Source organism: Esox lucius, chromosome 5, assembly GCF_011004845.1.
Source record: "Esox lucius isolate fEsoLuc1 chromosome 5, fEsoLuc1.pri, whole genome shotgun sequence".
Taxonomy (NCBI): domain Eukaryota; kingdom Metazoa; phylum Chordata; class Actinopteri; order Esociformes; family Esocidae; genus Esox; species Esox lucius.
In genome coordinates this window covers 34313697-34336651 of record NC_047573.1, presented here as the reverse complement: position 1 = coordinate 34336651, position 22955 = coordinate 34313697, and the positions used below count along the sequence as shown (strand labels likewise).

The 22955-nt window shown below is 41.1% G+C and overlaps 2 protein-coding genes across 3 annotated transcripts in view; one reads left to right on the top strand and one right to left on the bottom strand.

The window, feature by feature from the left end:
• Positions 1–2925, top strand: part of LOC105030609 (transient receptor potential cation channel subfamily M member 4) — a 194322-nt gene extending 191397 nt beyond the window's left edge. The window contains exon 27 of the mRNA XM_010904569.4: positions 1929–2925. Coding sequence (XP_010902871.1) covers positions 1929–1957 — 29 coding nt within the window. The 3' untranslated portion in view covers positions 1958–2925. The remainder of the gene's footprint in view (positions 1–1928) is intronic.
• Positions 2926–14973: 12048 nt separating this feature from the next.
• The window catches only part of mmp25b (matrix metallopeptidase 25b), a 36730-nt gene continuing 28748 nt past the window's right edge, over positions 14974–22955 (bottom strand). For both annotated transcript variants that reach the window (XM_029120113.2, XM_034292475.1), the window contains 5 exons: positions 18144–18243; positions 17841–17923; positions 16729–16881; positions 15690–15977; positions 14974–15434 (listed from right to left, as the gene is read on the bottom strand). In XM_029120113.2, the coding sequence (XP_028975946.1) occupies positions 15169–15434; positions 15690–15977; positions 16729–16881; positions 17841–17923; positions 18144–18243 (890 nt within the window). In that variant the 3' untranslated portion in view covers positions 14974–15168. The remainder of the gene's footprint in view (positions 15435–15689; positions 15978–16728; positions 16882–17840; positions 17924–18143; positions 18244–22955) is intronic.

The following is a 22955-nucleotide window of genomic DNA, read 5'->3' as shown; positions in this document are numbered from 1 at the left end:
ACCTAAGTTCGGGGGAGGATTTAGGCTCCAGAGACCCCGTCTCTGCCCGTGCATGGTTGCCCTGTCTAGGACATGAGCATGAGCCCCCAAATTGTGATGGCAATTCCATCAATTATAACTCTTTCTAAGGCGGGTAAGACAGAGACCAAAATGCTCTAAAACACAATTTACATTATATTAATTTATATTTGCAAATAGAGAGATACACAAAGGTCAGTGAGATCTCTGAAGCTGTTGGAAATACATTCAATACTTATACAAGAATGTATAGGGTTAAGAATCTGCATATTTATCCTGTGAAGACAACATACGTTCCTTATCTCTTCTTCCCCTTCTTCCTCTGTCCTGTCCTAAAACTCATTGATCTGTGTCTACCCCCATTCTGACAAAAGGTTTGCGTTTACCTCAACACCTCTTCTTTTCCCACATTTCAAAAACAATCCACATTCCATTTGTTAAACACAGGGACTCAGTATTTTCCTATTCACTAATACATCAGTTTGACAAATTTCTATAACACACACATGTGCTAGCATATTCTGGTGTAGTTGATGAATTCGAGCTAAAAGCTGCACTGGTTTCTTCAGGGGTGGAATCTTCATCATGTTGCCGTCACCCAAATGTGTTTTCTTGCCAACTAGCTGTGCAGCGGTTAAGCTGATAGTTTTCACTGTTGTTTCAAACCCAATGTTGATCGCTGTACAATCCACCATGTTTTGTAATGTACACATAGGTTTACTTTGGCTAGTCTGAATGACCAACACTGGGGTCTGTGTGGTTTAAATACACAGACCACGCCAGTCACCTATCGCGTTGTAAAACATTAATCTGTTGCACACACATAGCACTTATCGTGATCAACTGCCTAGGTATATAACACTCCTGAACCCTAACGCCCTTTCGTTAAACATGAAATATCTTGCTAGTAATCTTAACATAATTTGCCTTGGGAATTTAATCGGGAATTATCGTTACATCGCATGTCTGGGTATATAAAAGATCTAACCCCTGGAGCCCCATTGTTAAACATCAAACACAACAAAAAAAACAAATTACAAACTACACACCCCCCTGCCATATTTAATTCACCGGACATGCATGCGCCGTACCAGAAGTTACACCCCCTAACAAATGTCACACAGGAAGTACCACCCCCAGCATACGTCACACCAGAAGTCACACCACCTGTATACGTCACACTGGAAGTCCCATCCACCTGTCAAATCAATCATCAAAGTGGCAGTTGACACAATGTATTTACTATTAATGTCCTTTACAATCAACATAGTTGTATTCTCCTAATATAATATGATCATTTCCAAACAAATTCAAGAGGTTTTTATAGATGTTTTTTAAATATCTTTTTTTGGGCCATAGACCATTTGAGATCTGTTTGTAAGACAGTTTCATCTTCCCTGAGTGTCCTTCAGGACAGTTTGTACGTTTAGATCAACATTCTGGTTCATCAATATTTTCACCCCTTTTGAAATCAGTGTATGTTCCCCCCCATTCCTTTTTCCATCCAGCTTCATCAGCCATTATAAAATTAGTTTTCTGTAAATAATTATTTAATTCCTTTTATTTTAACCATCTGAATTTGACATAGGTTAATTGGATCTGTGAAGAATGGTAGAGACTGCCCAAATACATGTATACAAAGCTAGTAAAGCCATATCCAAAGAGCAATGATCAATTCCAAAGGCATAATCCAACAAAGTCTGAATACTTTATGTACATGAGAGATTTCAGGAACTTCTTAATGTGGTTTTGTTTTGTCATTATTGGATATTGTGATTTCATTGATAGCAAAAAATATTTTTAGGATTTCATAAATTCTGTCAATAACTCAACAAACTGTGGATAAAGTGGTGTGATTACTTTCTGAGCAACTGTATATCTTTAGTTTTTCTGTTTTTCTTATCCTCCAGAGCCATTCTCTTCCTGTTCTTCCATCTGATCTTCTATGACACTCATGGTTACTGAGAGGAACAGTTGATACGTAGTCCCATTCTGGATTCTTACCTATCAGCCAGTGTCCATTGTATTCAGCTGCTGCCAAAAGTTTTATGTTGTCATGTTAAAATGCTGTATTCTAATGTTGTCTTAGTTTTTATTGTGCGCTTAATTGTTAACTTTCCTCAAAGACTACAGTTGGAACCAGGGGAAAGACTGGAAATTACGCTTAAGGAGCTTTTGAAAATGTGAGACTGATGCCATTTAATGTTAATTAATAAATGCCCTCTCTTTACATGTAATTACGTAAAGAAAAATGATGTCCTTAAGCATTAACAAAACAGCAACCCAACTTCCTCTCTGATTATGGAAACAGATCTCTGTCTCAGGTCTTGCCAGGATAAAGTTTGTTATCCCACTGAGACACCAATTGATACTTGACAAATTACTAGGTGTGGAAATAAGATTGTTATATTATTTTTATTTGCACAATTTCCTAAAAATGTAAACTGTCAATCAATTCTGTGAAATGTGAAATGTTTCTTTTTTGATGTCATAAGGTGTGTGTGTGTGTAAAACGTGATATACTATAGCCTATATCCAATATGTATTGAAGCAATGTTATAATATTACACAATCTTTACACTTGTATTTCTTGAATTTTTACTTGGTTTTATATTGGGTCATTATTGTATTGGATATGAAAAGGAACTCCAAATTGCTTATGCTTATATATATACAGTTAGGTCCGGAAATATTTGTACACTGACAAAATTTTTATAATTATGACTCTATACGCCACCACAAAGGATTTCAAATGAAACATCTGAGATTCAATTGAAGTGCAGACTTTCAGCTTTAATTCTTGATTGTTTGTGCATCTTTCTGCTTTACGTTTTGTTTTCAGCAAGTGAAATACATTCTTGATCGGGTTGAGGTCAAGTGATTGACTCAGCCATTGCAGAATATTCCACTTCTTTTCCTTATAAAACTCCTGGGTTGCTTTCGCAGTATATTTGGTGGTCATTGTCCATCTGTAAAGTGAAGCGCCGTACAATCGACTTTGCTGAATTTTTCTCAATCTGAGCAGACAATATATCCCTATACACTTCAGAATTAATACAGCAGTCTTCTGTCACATCATCAATAAACATTATTGACCCCAGTGCCATTGGAAGCCATGCACGCCCATGCCATCACACTGCCTCCACCGTACATATGATGTGGTATGCTTTGGATCATGTGCCGTTCCAAGTCTTCCCCATACTTTTTTATTCCTGTCATTCTGGTACAGGTTGATCTTAGATTCATCTGACCAAAGAATGCGGTTTCACAACTGGGCTTGCTTTTTTGCCTACCTCCTGGAGAGTGTTCTTCACTTGGCTAAATGTTGTGAAGGGGTTTTTCTTCACCATGGAAAGGATCCTACGATCATCCACCGCTGTTGTCTTCTGTGGATGTCCAGGCCTTTTTGTGTTGTAGAGCTCACCAGTGCATTCTATTTTTCTCAGATTGTACCAAACTGTTGATTTGGCCACTCCTAATGTTCCTGCTATCTCTCTGATGGATTTTTTCTGCAGCCTAAGGATGGCCTTTTTCACTTGCATTGAGATCTCCTTTGACCGCATGTTGTGGGTTCACAGCAACAGCTTCCAAATGCGAGTATGCCACACTTGGAATCAACTCCAAACCATTTACCTGCTTAACTGATGAAGAAATAATGAAGTATTAACCCCCACCTGTTAATGAAACAGAGTCAATTGTCCAATTGCTTTTGGTCCCTTGAAAAAGAGGGGGCTACCTATTAAAGATCAGTAAAGACGTCCTCCAATTTGGATGTGAATACCCTCAAATTAAAGATGAGAGACTTCACTTTAAGTCAATATTCATTATTTAACTGTAATATATTTTGGTGAACAGCCAAAATAACTACACTTGTGTCAGTGTCCAATTATTTCCAGACCTAACTGTATGTATACCGTATATAACTGTATTTGACTGCTTTCAGTTAGGTACACCTTTGAAGAGTGATTTTTTTCACATAATGCTCCAAAACTGTGAAACAGTCTACCACTCCACATCCGCTCTGCCCCATCCTTGCCCATATTCAAAAAGCACCTTAAAAATTTATTTTCAATAAGTCCTTTGATCCCTAACCCCCAAGTCCCCCCTCCCCCCTCATTTTTTAAGTGACCTTGGGTATTATGAAAGGCGCTATATAAGTATAAGTTATTATACTGTGCTGTTCAATGACAATAAAGTTGAATCTAATCTAATACAGTAGGGAGAACAAGTATTTGATACACTGCTGATTTTGCAGGTTTTCCCACTTACAAAGCATGTAGAAGTCTGTAACTTTTATCATAGGTACTCTTAATTTGCATTTTATTGCATGAGTATTATATATTTATAAGTATTTGATACATCAGAAAAGCAGATCATACGTTTCCTGTAGTTCTTGACCAGGTTTGCACACACTGCAGCAGGGATTTTGGCCCACTCCTCCATACAGACCTTCTCCAGATCCTTCAGGTTTCGGGTTGTACTCATCCTTCTTCCTCCAAACATGGCGAGTGGGGTTTAGACCAAAACGCTCTATTTTTGTCTCATCAGACCACATGACCTTCTCCCATTCCTCTGGATCATCCAGATGGTCATTGGCAAACTTCAGACGGGCCTGGAAATGCACTGGCTTGAGCAGGGGGACCTTGGGTGCGCTGCAGGATTTTAATCAATGACGGCGTAGTGTGTTACTAATGGTATTCTTTGAGACTGTGGTCCCAGCTATCTTCAGTTCATTGACCAGGTCCTGCCGCGTAGTTCTGGGCTGATCCCTCACCTTCCTCATGATCATTGATGCCCCATGAGGTGAGATCTTGCATGGAGCTTCAGACCGAGGGAGATTAACCGTCATCTTGAACATCTTCCATTTTCTAATAATTGCGTCAACAGTTGTTGCCTCCTCACCAAGCTGCTTGCCTATTGTCCTGTAGCCCATCCCAGCCTTGTGCAGGTCTACCATTTTATCCCTGATGTCCTTACACAGCACTCTGGTCTTGGCCATTGTGGAGAGGTTGGAGTCTGTTTGATTGAGTGTGTAGACAGGTGTCTTTTATACAGGTAACGAGTTCAAACAGGTGCAGTTAGTACAGGTAATGAGTGGAGAACAGGAGGGCTTCTTAAAGAAAACAGGTCTGTGAGAGCCGGAATTCTTACTGGTTGGTAGGTGATCAAATACTTATGTCATGCAATAAAATGTAAATTAATTATTTAAAAATCATACAATGTGATTTTCTGGATTTTACAGAAATTACAGACCTCATGCTTTGTACATGCTTTGTAAGTAGGAAAACCTGCAAAATCGGCAGTGTATCAAATACTTGTTCTCCCCACTGTAGTCATCACATTGCAAAGCAATACTTTTTTATGATGGTGATTTGTATTAGGATGATTGAGGTCAGTTTTAGATGAGCGTGTTCGGTATGATTTATTTATGGTTATTATTTACTTGTATTACTTTGATTTGAGCACTAGTTTGCACTGAATATGCTCAGGGTCTAAACTAAATTGCAGTACAATCCATATGACTCAGAAAAATGTAATTCTTGCCATGTTCTGTGAATTAGATTTAAAGGATTAAACTTCTCATCTGGTTCATGAGTCTTGAGGGACTGTATTATTCACACATAACATATGGTTATGTTACCTTGTCACATTGCACTTGTGAATACCTTGACTCAAGTGTGTATAATGCGTCTGATGTTATACTTGCCTGAACGAAATGATGCAATTGTTTGCAAAATTGCGAGGATATTATGAGCTTAATCATTATGCAAGTGACAACTAATATTAGTACTGTATATATAGTATCTGATGTTAGTGCTTAAAACTGAACGAAAATGTAAAACTCAGCAAAAGAACATTAGATGGTAAGGGAAACATCTGAGTTGCTTTAGCTAGCACATATATTATACACCAGAATGATGTCTTCCCAGTGGAGGTTGTTTCCCAGGAATTTGAAAGCCAACCACGACCTGAAAAGTTCATTCATCCATGCTGTGGAGGTTTTACCAATATAAAGGAAACACTTCAGTTAATGATCAATATAAAGTATATTGAAAGCAGGTGCTTTCACAGGGAACTCCAGCGTTTTAGACTACAAATCTATGTTATGACTTTCAAATTAAATTACAGACTGTCATCTTTAATTTCAGAGTGTTGTCCATTTCATATGATCCATTTAAGAAGTACAGAATGTTTTGTACAGTTTTCCCATTTTAGAAGTTTTGGCACAAACTCTCCCCTGCCAGCTGCATTAGTGTCGCATCAGTGTCCCCTAGGGAGAAGACTGGCAAGTTCTTGAACCTTCTGATGTCAACCAGCAGGTCCAGCCCGCCCTACACAGTTGCCTCCCATTGGGATCTCATCAAGGGAAGTTTTCAAGATGGGGAAGCTGAAAAAGAAAGATTGGCAGAGCCATTATATTCTGCTCTTACCTGACAATGCAGGAGCTGAGGAAGATTGCCAGGAGAAGGGTGGAAAGGCCCATTTGCCACAGCATCATATCCAGAAAAGAATAGTTCTGGGACATTTGGGAATTATCCCCCCAATGGTTTCATAAACTTAGAGTCCACGCAAAGTTACACATTTTGCACATTGGCCTGACAAGGTTTTTATTATTCATTTTTCCCCCTCGAAGATTTCAGTTTGTTTTTCAATTGAATTGTTCACATTCTAGGTCACATTAAAAGTGGAAACATTTCTGACATGATTTATATTTGTCTCATTCTTTTACATAACAAAAACCTGGCATTTCAACAGGGGTGTGTAGACTTTTTATATCCACTGTATATCACCTTGCTTTTTGGCCATTTGGGTGATTTTGCTCTTCATGATGATCAAAGATAATTAAATTAAGTAAATTAAGAGCTTCATACCGAAAGGCTACTTCCCTGATATGAAAAATCTGCTCCCCAACAATAAACATTTCTTTGTATAGCATCCTGTTAATAGCTTCCAGCAAGTGAGTCACATGCATTTGTGTGAAGTTACTGTAAGCATGAGAAGTGCAATTCTCAAAACAGACAATAATATAGGTTTTTGCTCACTGCTTTAGAACAAACCTTTCGGTACAAGCACACAATGAGCCATTAAAAAATAATTATTGTAATTTTCAGTCATACCTTTTTCTTACTCTTCAGCCGAGCAGGTGATTGCTGGAGGGTGTCTCCAATCTTTTCAACTACCTCTAGGTAGGTGGCCTTTGGGTAGGCTTTCAAGGCAGCACCTATATTGTTAAATCTAATTGAAAAAGCCATGAATTGACAAACTTACATTCAATGTTACATTGTTACAGTGAGGGGGAAAAAGTATTTGATCCCCTGCTGATTTTGTACATTTGCCCACTGATAAAGAAATCAGTCTATAATTTTAATGGTAGGTTTATTTGAACAGTGAGAGACAGAATAACAAAAAAAACCGCATGTCAAAAATGTTATAAATTGATTTGCATTTTGATGAGTGAAATAAGTATTTAATCCCCTCTCAATCAGAAAGATATCTGGCTCCCAGGTGTCTTTTATACAGGTAACGAGCTGAGATTAGGAGCACAGTCTTAAATGGACTGATTTATTGACCTGTCCACAGAAGCAAGCAGTCAGATTCCAAACTCTCCACCATGGCCAAGACCAAGAGCTGTCCAAGGATGTCAGGGACAAGATTGTAGACCTACACAAGGCTGGAATGGGCTACAAGACCATCGCCAAGCAGCTTGGTGAGAAGGTGACAACAGTTGATGCGTTTATTCGCAAATGGGAGTAACACAAAAGAACTGTCAGCCTCCCTGGGTCTGGGGCTCCATGCAAGATCTCACCTCATGGAGTTGCAATGATCATGAGGACAGTGAGGAATCAGGCCAGAACTCCATGGGAGGATCTTGCCAATGATCTCAAGGCAGCTGGGACCGTAGTCAACAAGAAAACAATTGGTAACACACTAAGCCTTGAAATACTGAAATCCTGCAGTGCCCGCAAGGTCCCCCTGCTCAAAAAAGCACATGTACAGGCCTGTCTGAAGTTTGCCAATGAACATCTGAATGATTCAGAGGAGAACAAGGTGAAATTGTGCTGGTCAAATGAGACCAAAATCGACCTCTTCGGCATCAACTCAACTCGCTGTGTTGTTGATACTGAGGTCCGTGCTGTTGATGCTGAGGTCCGTGCTGTTGATGCTGAGGTCCGTGCTGTTGATGCTGAGGTTTGTGTGGTTAACCCAGCACCTAAAACGTGGATCTAGCAAAGTTGCCAGAGAGAGAGAGCTCTTTTTCTTGTGTAATGCAAATCTTTCACTGAGCCGTTTAGATAGGTTTGCACCTAGTCGTGAGCTCATGTCTGATGTTATCTAGGAACTCATTTCATGAACCGAAGATTTCAGCATCCGGATCATCCGGAATTACTTTCACTCACTTCTCCTCTGACATTTCTACTGCGGCTTGGTGAAATTGACCAAATACCCCGAGACATTGATTTAAGGAGTAACATTTCAAGCGCCGTGACGTCGCCCGGTATGGCGCAGCCGGGGCCCCACCCTGGAACCAGGCCCAGGGTTGGGGCTCGTATGCGAGTGCCTGGTGGCCGGGCCTTTCCCCATGGGGCCCGGCTGGGCTCAGCCCGAACGAGCGACGTGGGGCCGCCTTCCCGTGGGCTCACCACCTACAGGAGGGACCATAAGGGGTCGGTGCGGAGAGGATCTGGCAGCAGTCGAAGGCGGGGGCCTCGACAACCCGATCCCTGGACACGGAAACCAGCTCTAGGGACGTGGAACGTCACCTCGCTGGCGGGGAAGGAGCCTGAGATCGTGCGTGAGGTTGAGAGGTTCCGACTAGAGAGAGTCAGGATCACCTCTACGCACGGCTTGGGCTCTGGAACCACACTCCTGGAGAGAGGATGGACTATTCACCACTCTGGAGTTGCCCATGGTGAGAGGCGGCGGGCTGGTGTGGGTTTGCTTATAGCTCCCCAGCTCTGCCGCCATGTGTTGGAGTTTACCCCGGTGAAAGAGAGGGTCGTTTCCCTGCGCCTACGGGTCGGGGGAAAGGTCTCTCACTGTTGTTTGTGCCTACGGGCCGAACGGCAGTGCAGAGTACCCAACCTTCTTGGAGTCTCTGGGAGGGGTGCTGGAAAGTGCTCCGACTGGGGAATCTATCGTTCTACTGGGGGACTTCAACGCCCACGTGGGCAACGACAGTGACACCTGGAGGGGCGTGATTGGGAGGATCGCCCCCCTTGAGCGGTGTTCAGCTATTGGACTTCTGTGCTAGTCACAGTTTGTCCATAACGAACACCATGTTCAAGCATAAGGGTGTCCATCAGTGCGCGTGGCACCAGGACACCCTAGGCCGTAGGTCGATGATCTACTTTGTTGTCGTTTCATCTGACCTGCGGCCGTATGTCATGGACACTCGGGTGAAGAGAGGGGCGGAGCTGTCAACTGATCACCACCTGGTGGTGAGTTGGATCCGATGGCGGGGGAGGAAGCTGGACAGACTCGGCAGGCCCAAGCGTACTGTAAGGGTCTGCTGGGAACGTCTGACCAAGTCTCCTGTCAGAGAGATCTTTAACTCCCACCACCGGCAGAGCATCGACTGGATCCCGAGGGAGGCTGGAGATAGAGTCCGAGTGGACCATGTTCTCCACCGCCATTGTCGAAGCGGCCGCACAGAGCTGTGGCCATAAGGTCTCCGGTGCCTGTCTAGGTGGCAATCCACAAACCCGGTGGTGGACACCGGAAGTAAGGAATGCCGTCAAGCTGAAGAAGGAGTCCTATCAGGCCTGGTTAGCTTGTGGGACTCCTGAGGCAGCTGACGGGTACCGGCAGGCCAAGCGGACTGCAGCCCGGGTGGTTGTGGAGGCAAAAACTTGGGCCTGGGAGGAGTTCGGTGAGGCCATGGAGAAGGACTATCGGCTGGCCTCGAAGAGATTCTGGCAAACCGTCAAGCGCCTCAGGAGAGAGAAACAGTGCCCTACCAAACGCTGTTTATAGTAGAGGTGGGCAGCTGTTGACCTCAACTGGGGATGTCGTCGGGCGGTGGAAGGAGTACTTCGAGGATCTCCTCAATCCCGCCGTCATGTCTTCCATTGAGGAAGCAGAGGATGAGGGCTCAGAGGTGGACTCGACCATCACCCGGGCTGAAGTCACAGAGGTAGTCAAGAAACTCCTCGGTGGCAAGGCACCGGGGGTGGATGAGATCCGCCCTGAGTACCTCAAGTCTCTGGATGTTGTGTGGCTGTCTTGGCTAACACACCTGTGCAACATCGTGTGGCGGTCGGGGACAGTGCCTCTGGGATGGCAGACCGGGGTGGTGGTCCCTCTTTTTAAGAAGGGGGACCGGAGGGTGTGTTCACACTTCTCAGCCTCCCCGGGAAAGTCTATGCCAGGGTACTGGAGTGGAGAATACGGCTGATAGTAGAACCTCAGATTCAGGAGGAACAGTAATGGTTTTCGTCCGGGCCGTGGAACACTGGACCAGCTCTATACCCTCTATGGGGTGCTGGAGGGTTTTGGGAGTTTGACCAACCAGTCCACATGTGTTTTGTGGATTTGGAGAAGGCATTCGACTGTGTCCCTCGCGGCATTCTGTGGTGGGTGCTTTGGGAATATGGGGTCCTGGGTCCTTTGCTAAGGGTGTCAGGTCCCTTTACAAACGAAGCAGGAGCTTGGTCCGCATTGCCGGCAGTAAGTCAGACTTGTTCCCAGTGCATGTTGGACTCCGGCAGGGCTGCCCTTTGTCGCCGGTTCTGTTCATAATTTTTATGGACAGAATTTCTAGGCGCAGCCAGGGGCCGGAGGGTGTCAGGTTTGGGGACCACACGATTTCGTCTCTGCTCTTTGTGGATGATGTTGTCGTTTTGGCCCCTTCCAACCAGGACCTTCAGCATGCACTGGGACGGTTTGCAGCCGAGTGTGAAGCGGTGGGGATGAGAATCAGTACCTCCAAATCCGAGGCCATGGTCCTCAGTTGGAAAAGGGTGGCTTGCTCACTTCAGGTTGATGGAGAGTGCCTGCCTCAAGTGGAGGAGTTTAAGTATCTAGGGGTCTTGTTCACGAGTGAGGGAAGGATGGAACGGGAGATTGACAGACGGATCGGTGCAGCTTCTGCAGTAATGTGGTCAATGTATCGGTCTGTCGTGGTGAAGAAAGAGCTGAGCCGCAAGGCGAAGCTCTCGATTTACCGGAAAGGACGAGATCCCGGATACAGGCGGCCGAAATGAGCTTTCTCCGCAGGGTGGCTGGGCGATCCCTTAGAGTTAGGTTGAGAAGCTCAGTCACCCGGGAGGAGCTCAGAGTAGAGCCTCTGCTCCTCCACATCGAGAGGGGTCAGCTGAGGTGGCTTGGGCATCTGTTTCGGTTGTCTCCAGAACGCCTTCCTGGGTAGAGGTTCCAGTCCCGTCCCACCGGGAGGAGACCCCGGGGAACACCTAGGACACGCTGGAGGGACTATGTCTCCCGGCTGGCCTGAGAACGCCTCGTTGTCCCCCTGGAAGAGCTGGAGGAAGTGTCTGAGGAGAGGGAAGTCTGGGCATCTCTGCTTAGACTGCTGCCCCCGCGACCTGGCCCCGGATGAAGTGATAGAAGATGTATGTATATTCCTCAGATGAAAAATGTAGCAGGTCTTTTCTGAGAGTAGGGAGGACTACTCTCGCTGCTTGTACAGCCGTTCAAACATTGAAAACGTGCTGTTCCAACTTGTTTCTACCTCTTGAATCAGCTTATGTTGAGGCCTGCTCATCTGAAGCTGAACATTTGACAGCCCCTCCATAGCTGTTGTACTTGTCCTGACTTGGATGACAATCTTGCGTCCCAGAGCACGGATTTCTTCAAGCTCAGGTGTTGACTCAATTGCTTTTTTCACCACCAAGTTCAGGCAATGGGCAAAACTGTGTACAATTTTGAGGATATTTTGAGGATATAAATACAGGCCTTAATGTTTCCTGAACCATCAGTGACCATACCACTAACTTTTCCGGTTAATCCCCATTCTGTGATCAGAGTGGATTTTGCCTCTACAATATTTGCTGCATTGTGAGTCTTCATGAACTTGGCAACTTCCAAAAGTTTGGTAGAGAGCTTCCACTCTGATGGTGCCATGTCACTGCCAGAGAAGACTATTAATCAATGTCCACATGTCGGATGTTAGACTAACTGCTGCAACCTTCCCCACCTCAGTCTTGGCCTTCTCCTTGGTCTCAGCATACCTCTTAGCCATCATTGTCTTCAAAGCCTTTCTACTTTGTAGGATGTAGGAAGGGTCCATCAGATTAACAAAAGCCTTAAAACCTCCATTTTTATTGAAAATGGTTGAGCATCTATTACAATCATTTCCAGAAGAGCGTCATCCAGCTCTTGTTGTCTGGAGCCTATCACAAAGAAAACACTGTTTCAGTATACACTTTATTAATACTTTTCATTGCATTTCTAGGCAAATATAAACTTTGGGCTACGTACTGTGACTGGATTCTGATGCAGCACCTGCAGTGTTAGACAGGGGTGTGACATCTACAGGTTTGGAATGTTTAGCCCTAAGATTCAACATTCCAGATGTATTGTTATTATATGACAAATGTTGTGGGCAAAGCAAGCACTGGACCTTAAAAAACATTGGTAAATTCAATTCAAAAGATTAGACCAATATGCTAAATAATTGCATTTCAATAAATGTGACCATATTCTAGCAAGATCTCCATACAATAATAATAATATTAGGAACTCATAATAATACAAATAATTGTTAATAACAAGGCTCTCCAACCCTGCTCATGGAGAGCAATCCCCTGTAGGTTATGCTCTAACCCTGATCTAGCACACCTGACTGGAATACGCTAGTTAATAAGATAGATCAATTTAGTTATAATATATGATGGGTTGGTGTGATATTTCAACCTAGGTGGAAATATCACATTACCTTAGTAGGGGACACCAGGTCAAAGTCTACTCACATGTGTGTCTTGAACTCCTACTGACAGCCCTCAAAGTGACAGGATTTCACTTCCTTTTATACTCATATGATGTTGGAAATAGTGAAATTGTTTGCAAATTAATGGCTCTGTTTTTATGTGGTCACTGGGTTTCTTGATTTGTTTTCTTGTCAAAACGAAGATTATCTACAGAGATATGAGCTAACAGAATGCATGTTTTAAAGGATTCATTTTGATGACATTAATAATTAATGACAAAATAAACAACTTGCAATTAAATTGGTTCTCCCATTTTCAGATGCAATATAGTTGTATGTGTATGATGCTGTGGAATCATTTTTGAGAAAAGTTATTTGGCAATATAATTGCTAAATGCTTTGTACAGTGTTTGCAAAGTTTATATGAAGATTTTTAAGGCTGTATGATTTCTGTAATTTTGTTTCTTTCAATATATTACATAGCCTACTCAACTTTCAATATTGTAAATGAATCACCTTGTTTTTGATCAGTTACAATCCTTGTGATTTGAAGGTTAATCATACTATTTCACGCAACGCCCATAATCTCCCCAATATTGCTTAACGTGAGGCTTTTTGTTCCTTTTTGGGAAGTGGCTTAGTTTGGCTCTGTTGACCTACAACGACCATGCTCGCCTGAAAAGGTTTGGAACGCTGTGCTGCCCTTACAATGCGATCTCTTGTACAAAGCTAGACAGCCAGTGAACATTCAAAAGTCCTCCAATAAACACACAAGGCTTGACTTTTCTTGTATTTTACTGAAGCTATTTCCTCTTGTTGTTTTGTTTTGTAAAACTGAAACAGCTGTACTGCTAGCTAACAGAGCACAAGTTTTGCCAAACATAAAAACGTTTCTAACATGACATTTCTTACCAATGCAAGTGATTAAAAATGTTTAACCATTACTTACAGGCACATAGTCTCCAAGGCAGAAGCGTATCAGAAATAAATTCAGCAACATTAATCCAGCACTGACTTTGTTGCCTGTCAGAGTTCTACTGAAGAAAATGCTTCCCTGAATTATTAACTCTGACCAGTAGAGGGCAGCACACAGCATGACCTTCTGAACTTTAAAGTTAAGTGAATGGGTTAAATAAGTTATTTGTTGGAAAAGTAAAAAAAGGTGAAAATGTATTTAATGTTTTCATGTTAAGTTAAAGACAGCACAAACACCCTATAGACTACTGGTTGGAAACGACTTGTCCTTTAAAACAAGCATGTTCAAAAATCTGTGACGTCTGCAATCACTGTGGTATTTTATTCTAAGGATCAATCCTCGGCACTTTCGCTTTGAGCAAACTCGGTTGAAATTTCGAAGCAAGCCTCGGAGCCTCAGCTTCATGTGTCCCATCACTAGTTATAGGTGCTTTGGCTTGCATCTCTTTGATGTGGGAGAATGTATCAATGGTGCAGAAGTTTCCAAATTGTAACAGAGGATTATGATTGTTTTGCAGCTGCCTTTGCAGCTCTGTCAACCAAATCATTACCCTTGTTTTCCTCAGTATCAATTTTCCCATGAGCTATTTTATTTTTAGAAATGCTACTTGTGCAGGCAATTGTAACTTCTCTAGTAGAGCTACCTCTTCAGGTGTATTTTTGACAGCTGCCCCTAGTGATGCAATCATCCCACGGTTTTGAAATATTTCACAAACATTTAGAGTAATTGCAGAAACCTATTGTGAGTGTGTGTAGATGTTAGCTATTTTGCCTTGCACTAGCTTACATGGTCTGACAATCAAAGGAAAGTAAATCTGTACTAGTTGTTACAGCCCACCCCAACTTCCTCAGTCCTCCCTCGACCATGCTGGTGTCATTGTGTACAAAATCAAATCAGAGTTATCAATTGGAAGAGATTTTGCATTGTCATCATCATTGCAAGTTAGGAGGGAAGGTCTTTGATTTAGTTTACAGTGAAGTTCACAGTAAAACTAAATGGAAAGAAGTAGCCTAATACTGTTCAATTGCATGGTAATAGGAAAACAGCCATTTGCATTGCAACTACACAAGGTAATATGAAGGTAACAGAATCAGAAATAACTTTATTGCCAAGTGAGTTTAACAACACATAATGGAATTTGTTTTGGCCCACAAACAATTTATACAAAATAAATTAAAACAAGAAAACAGTACACTGTGAGCAAAAGATGACTCATATATTTGAAATGCTCATTCAAATTTTCCTTATGTAGTATTATTAGAAATGACTGTATTGTATTACCAATGATTTATTGTAAAACAAAGCAATTGAATACTATCATGGTAGATAGATAAATTAGCCAACTGCAAACTGCCGTTGTAGATGCTCTGCTCAATGAACAGCTGCAGTCTCTTCCCCTTGGATTAGGATCAGCTGGAAGAAGAGATGTGGTTGTGGACACTTGTTGACACTTGAGCCAATCCACTGCAATGGATTTGGGAGTGACATTATCTTGGTCAAGTCCTCCTCTCTTCAGCACCCAATAGAGGTTGTCCTTGAAGAAGTAAGCGTCTCCTAGAAGGTAACATTGGATGGACAATAGGCAGAGTTGAGTTTGGCATGCTTCAACCTTATGCACATTTTAACCTAATATGAACTAACTTTTGTTTCAGAGCTCACACCAGGGTGTCCATGCAAAATTCTTCCCTGTCAGGTCACATGTCCCAAGAAAGTCTGCCCATTTCATAGAACAACCCTCAATTATCACAATCATAACATCAACACTGCAGCCATATCTCATTAAGGCTCAAGTCTTTCTCAAGGTCTCACCTTCTCCCCAGCTGATAATGTCATCAGGCTCCGTGGGCACCCCTCCCCAGAGGGTGGCCTTCCTGGGATACCCACCCTCTAGTTTTCTGCCTTCCTCCTTGTTACCCTCGTTAAACCTCCAGAATTCACCCACGCTGAACAGGTAGGTCTTCCCATTGTGGGCCCAAACAAAAGCAGCTTCCACTCTCTCCACCTCCCGTCCATCTTTGGTCCTCATCCCCCACTCAGCCAGAGGCCTGGGGTAGCCCGGCAGGGCCATAGTGTCTTTGAACACCCAGTACTGAGCACCTGCAAAGGCATGGGCAACTTTATTTTTTTCCTCTCAATAAACCTCTACATGCTTTGTAAGTGGGAAAACCTGCAAAATCAGCAGTGTACTTGTTCTCCCCACTGTATGTCAGAGTAAAGTACACAACCTCTGGGAAAGAATATGCTTCATTAAGAGGATGGTGTGAAGTTATGTTATGGATGGTATATTATCTGGTAACAAAAAAAAATTACCACATACTTTGCTGTTTCTCAGGTAGTATTTTGAAATAGACTAGTTTTAATGTGCATGTTCATCATACGCTGATGGATCTCATTTGTAACTACATTTGGAAATGTGGGAGAAGAAATGTGTTAATGGCTGACATCTGTAAAAGTAATTAGTAGATCATAGGGTTCTGTTAATCTGTTAAAATACAACATATATAGTGGCATTCTGCTGTTTCATGAGTAACTAGTCTGTTATAAAAGGATGGGATGCAATATACATAAATTAAACATATGATTGAAACATTAATGACAAGTGGAATTGCGACACTACTCAATTCCAGAGTGTTTTCCTCATCGGGTCTCATGCAGTCAAGCATCAGTAACCTATCCTTTATAAATGATAAACCCTAGTCCAAACTTCATGTCAACATCTACACTACTTGAATATATCAGTAAGAACTGTTGATTTAAAAAATTATGTTGCCTGCACTAATAAATGGGATCCGATTACTAACTCTGCTAACTAAGCCTAGGTCTTGTTTAGTGTTTATTCATTTCCCACCGATGAAGAAGATGATGTGGTTGTCACTCTTCCTCTCATAAACTGCATCAATCTTGTTGGTTCCAGTGGGGAGCCCTATCCAGAAGTTTTTAATCAGGGCTGGGTTATGAGAGACCAGAAAACCAGTTCTCTGAATCCTCCAGAAATGTGGACCTGAAAAATAATTTATGTAAAAACAACAAAAATAATTTATGTAAAAACATCAATGATCTGCATTGACTCTCAAAAATATTCACACATGTTGGACTTTTCCACATTTCATTGTGTTATAACATGAAATCAAAATGGATTTAATTAGGAGTTTAGCGCCACTGATCAACAAAAAACTCCATAATGTCAAAGTGAAAAATCTACAAACCACACACCACTAGCACAATCTAGTGATTAAATCTGTTTTGATTGCATATTATTGCATATAACACAACGAAATGTTGAATGGGCATGAATACTTTTGAAATCCACTGTATGTAAACCTTGGAATGCAGATGCTACATATTGCCTTTCAAGTGGCTTTGAAGCCCCAGGTTGTCAGTCCTATTTTAACATATTTTACATAACAATATTTGCTGTTAACTTTATTTGAAACTGTAATTTCAAATAATTAGGTGAATGGGGATCTCTGGGCAAGACAACGTACAGTACAGTAGATCTTTCATGAACCAACAGTTTGTTTGATTTAATGAACATCATTAGTTCTAGTACCTTGGACAAATCCCAAATAGCATATTTAGGATTTCAGAAGAGACTACAATCCAATTTCAACTTACAATTTAAAAAATAAGGAACTGATCACTCACCTCTTGTGTGCAATAGTAAATAGAGATATTCTTGCACACTGGTAATGCTTACAAGTGTTATATTTTATTGAAAAGCTGCAACGTTTCGGTCAAAGACCTTCATCAGTCAACTCAGAATTCCAGTTTAACAGAGATCAAACATAATAAACTAATAAAAATAAACATTATAATAAAACATAATAAAATTGATAAACATTCAAGAAAGCTGTATTATTTGTCACAATGAAAATTGCAGAGAAAGTCAAAAAAGCATTTCTGCAAATGAGTAAGAATATTTTTCTGCTGCTGTCACAGGCTGATGGGCTATTCTCTTACCTTTAAAAAAGAAAACTTCTCCTCGGATATTTGCAACAGCATCAAAACCACCCTCACAGCGATCCTGGATAGAGGGGTCCAAACTACTCAGAGAAAGAAAAGGGAAGCATGAGTAAGGACACTATACTGCAACCCTTACCACTGAACCACTGAATATTGAGTGTTAATTGTGTGTTAGATAAAAGCACATATTCTCTGTATATCTCATATTAATAACATCTGATCGGGTTCATAGTGTAAATCAGTGAATTGTATTTTTGAGGTATGGCTTAATAAGGTTTAATTGCCTCTGGCTTCACTCACTGTTTGGTTGGCCTTGGAGGTGGAGGATTGGGCATGCTAGGTTGACTGGAAGTTGTTTTACCACCACCACCAGGTTGCACTGGCTTGGTGTCTTTCCACCCTGGGGAGAGAAAGGATGATTTCAGTTTGTTTTTCAATAGAATTGTTCACATTATAGGTCACATTAAAGGTGGAAAAAGTTCTGACATTATTTATTTTTCTCTCATTCTTTTACCTCACAAGAACCTGGCATTTTGCAGGGGTGTGTAGACTTTTTATATCCACTGTACCACAAATTACAATTCAATTCCACAGTTAAAATCTAATTGTTTTTAATGACATGGGCCACACACATTGGCACATACAGTGCTGCTTAAAATAATGTGAACGATACAGGGATGGTCATTATGTTCGTATGAAACATAGCTTGTGGCACCCTCCTCTAGCAGTTATCATTTGGAGTAAATGTCTCCAACAGCCACTAATCAGTCTCTGTTATCTTTTTGATGTGTATTTGCCCAGTGCTCCTTACAAAACTCAGCCAATTTAGTGAAGTTCGGGAGGTGTCAGGCATGTGCTGCCCACTTCATGTCCTGACACAGCAAGTCGATTGGATTAAGGTGAGAATGTTGACCTGGCCAATCCAAAACATGTCTAATTACCCCTGAGCCATTCCATGGTAGATTACTTTTAATGCTTTGGGTCGTTATCTTGTTGCTTTGGGTCTCTTCCATTGCTGCTAGAAGTTTGTTTTAATATCTTTTGTTCTCCATGACACATTGATTACATTAATAATCTTGTTTTTTCTAACCTAATACAACCTTTAAGTGTTTGGATTTATTGCACCCATTAAAGAAATGCTTATTTTAGTGGATGTAACCTGATGTTAACCTGGTTCTGTCCTATAAGCAATTCACTACTCATTCAGTTGTTCTGAGTGTGTTGTGGGTGATACTATTTTACATTAGTAGCCTACTCTTTCAGCTGGAGTCTAATTGGTAACATTTAGAACCCATTGCTGGCTTTTGGGCCCCCTCTCCCATATCGGTTTTGGCTTTTCCAAGTGGTTAGACATTCATGCCTAGAACCTGTCCTGTAACAATCCAACACGCATGCTTGCTGTGAGTCCCATGTATTTACATTACCTGAACAGTATGAATTGTTTTAGTGCTCACTAGATGTTAACTTCCGGATTGCAAGTTGAGAGCAACAACCAGTTCAACAAACACACTCATCGGTGGGTATCACTCACATATATATGTATAAGGGCATGCTGGGATATATAAAAATTGACAGACTTACTTTGGGTTTACTGTTAAAAATTCAGGTTGAACCAAATTAATTGATTTACATTGGATGAACTAATAAAATGTAAGTTTGAATTACTGCTTTAAATTTGATAGGTTTAATTAATGTAAAAAATAAAATCAGTGTTGATGATGTGCAGTCAAACAGGTCCAGAGGAGGAAAAGCAGCGGCAGATCTTGACCACCACCATACTTGAATGTTGGGAATGTTCTTTTAGTGGTAGGCAGCATTGGGTTTTTACCTAACGTAATGGTTTTGATTGTGACCAAAGGGTAAATTTTTGATTCAATGATCCAGATAATGACTTTCCAGAAACCTCCAGGTGCTCTCTAGCAAATTTAGGACAAGCAGTTTGGCTGTTTTTTGACAGCATAGGCTTCTTCCTAGCAACCCTCCCATTAATGCCTTTTTGTTTTAGTGTTCTTCTTGTTGTTGAAATATGCACAGTAACCAGAGACACAGCAAGGGAGGTCAACAAATCTCCATATGTTATGTTTGGCTTGGCATTTTACTTTACATTTATTATTTTTCTTGTGGCTTATGGGGATATTTTGGAAGGGCATCCACTTGTGTGACGAGTTGCGATCATGTTAAATGTTCTCCATTTTAAATGATTATATTCTTAAATAAAGAATTCAGAAAAATCTTAAAATGTCATTATGAACATTACAGGGGCTGAATTCTTAAAATTGCTCAAAGTAAAATAAATAGTAATGTAATTATAAAATAACATGACTATTTAAAATGGATAGTGATCAAAAATATAAAATACTTTTATAATGTTGAGCACGGGAGCACGAGTGGTTTTACAAACTTTAGTGAAATTACTGTTTTAAATATTACTGATTAATAATATTTAGAATTACTGATTAAATAGAGATCCAGATATTTTTTTAACCACTGCTCCTTTTTCTTTCCTTTCCAAAAAAGTTGAAAAGGAACATTTTGAATGAGGACAGAAGCATTTAATTTGCAGTGGTTTCTTAATTTTAACCCTTCTGTTCCTCACTCAAAACCTTTCTTTTTTACTTTTTTGGAAAGGAAAGAAAAAGGTGCAGTGGTCTCTTAATTTTTTCCAGAGTTGTATATGTATTTATGCTCCAGAGATATTTGGAGCAGCACTAACCAATTAGCCTGGACTAGCAGACATTTCTCTTTCATTTGGGGAAAGTATAGGTTTTTTCCCCCCAAAGAGATGCTGCAACAAAGTGGCAATTGCATTTTGATCAATAACACGTATAGAGCTCAACATTATCTCAAGAATTTGGAAGAATATCTGTCTAGTCCTGAATTTGGGGTGCCTCTAGGCATCTCTGTGCCTGGGGGATATATTCAGGGCCTGATAGCAGAGGTGCCTCTAGGCATCGCTACTCGTCACTTTTGGTTGTCCCCAATTAGAGGCAGCTGGCCCATGTTGCCTCTAATTGGGGATCTTATTTAAGTTAAGTATTTTTCCACACTCGGTGTGGTTCATTGTTGGTGTTAAATACAGTTCTGGGTTGGTGGTGGGCCTTTTGTTGTTTTCTGTGCTGTTTTCTGAGAAGACAATTAAAATAATGTATTTCAGCATCTCCTGCCTACCAGCCACCGGGACAATAATTAACCATTACAGATAGATAGTGTATTTACGTATCAGTCTGCTTTTTCTTTTCTAATATTTTTTTTACATAGATTTCTCAATGTGTTCAAACTCTGTCAGCCCAAGGAAGAAGTTGTTTTTCTAGCATCTGTGCTTGACTCCTATCCTGATAAAGGGCATGCTTATCTGCTATAGAGGAATAAACATCAGTGAAATACTTTAGTGCTAGATCGGCCTCTGGAATGGCTGAAATGTGTTTTTTTTGGCCTTTGGAATTCTGACATCACAAATGCATCCAACTGGTCACTGGTCGCTGATATCTAGCGGAAATACACGGCTTGCTGTGTAATTTTCAGGAACATTTGTCATTATACACTGCTCAAAAAAAATTATGGGAACAATTTAATCACATATCGGGTCTCAATTAAGGAAATATATCAAAGATCAAAATCTTTACTGTACAATGTGTAATTCGTTGAGAACAAAATGATGTAACAACGGTCAATGGGAACCGATTGAGGACTGGATTCAAACTCACACCGAAAATAAAAGTGAACATTTGAAATCACAGCCTGTTCCAACTTGTGTGAATTTCATCACAGCAACTCAATGTGACTCAGTAGTGTGTATGGCCCCCATATGCCTGTATGCACTCCCAACAACGTCTGGGCATGCTCCTGATGAGACAGTGGATGGTGTCCTGGGGCATCTATTCCCAGACCTGGATCAGGGCATCAGTGAGTTCCTGGACAGTCTGGGGCACAACTTGACCGCGTTGGATGCACTGATATATAACATCCCAGAGGTTCTCAATTGTATTCAGGTCCGGGGAACATGAGGGTAGTAATGGTAGCTGACAAAACATGTATCAAAATGCTCTGAAACCTTTGCAATACTGTGGTGCCAAAACATTGTGTCGAAGCTTGTTTCAAAGTTGCCAAATCACGCGATCTAAGCAAACAAAGTGTGTCATACTGTTTAGATCAGGTTTCAATCACTTAAGCCAGTCCCTGAAATAAAAGCCAATGAAAATGGCCAGATTTCCTGAGTTTGATGGAGGAGAGAGAGAGACATTATTATCAGAATGATTCAGTTGATTTGGATAAAGGGAGCACAAAAAAAACAAGTTGTTAAAAGTTACCTTATGAAATTTGTGAACAACAACTGGGCTACTACAACTCGCATACACAAGTTGCATACACAAATTAACATATAAGCATATGAATGTCCCCTTATATATGAAAGTCCGCAAACATTAGTATTTCATATGGCCTATACAATTGGCACACACAGGCCTAATTAATGCACAAATGACAACTATTAAAATATAACTGTATTGCTTAATTATATAGGCTACTTTAATAGTCAAGCATCCTTATAAGGACATTATGTGTAACATCCTTGACATTGTCATATTGGTGCATTGTTGGTTTTCGTTTCCATATCTGTCTATGAAAACAGTGCTTGCATGAAAATGCTCCAATACAATGCATATTTCCAGCTTTAGGAATTATTGCGCGTATCTTCAACTGTGCATACTGCTGCACTTCAGATGTTACTGCTCCTTTATTAACACTGTAAGCTAAATATTCCATGATTAGATACCGCTTCTAGCTCCACTTAACTGTTGACTTATTAATTTACTATTTATTGTTTAGGCCTGTATGCAATGCCAGCGTACGCACCACTTTGAGGTCAGTTTCTATTCTGGGTCTTCCAGTTGCATTACACATTTGACCAGCAGATGTCACCAGCGTGCAATGTTTTGAGTGTTTCGAAACAATGAATCCTTTTTTGATGCAATTGTTTCAATTGGCTCAAAGTTTTGGAAAGCTTTGTTTCTCCCATTACTACGTGAGGGCCAGTCAATGGCATCAATACTTTTGTCAGGAACTGCCTTCACACTCTGGCCACATGAGGCCAGACATTGTCCTGCACCAGGAGGA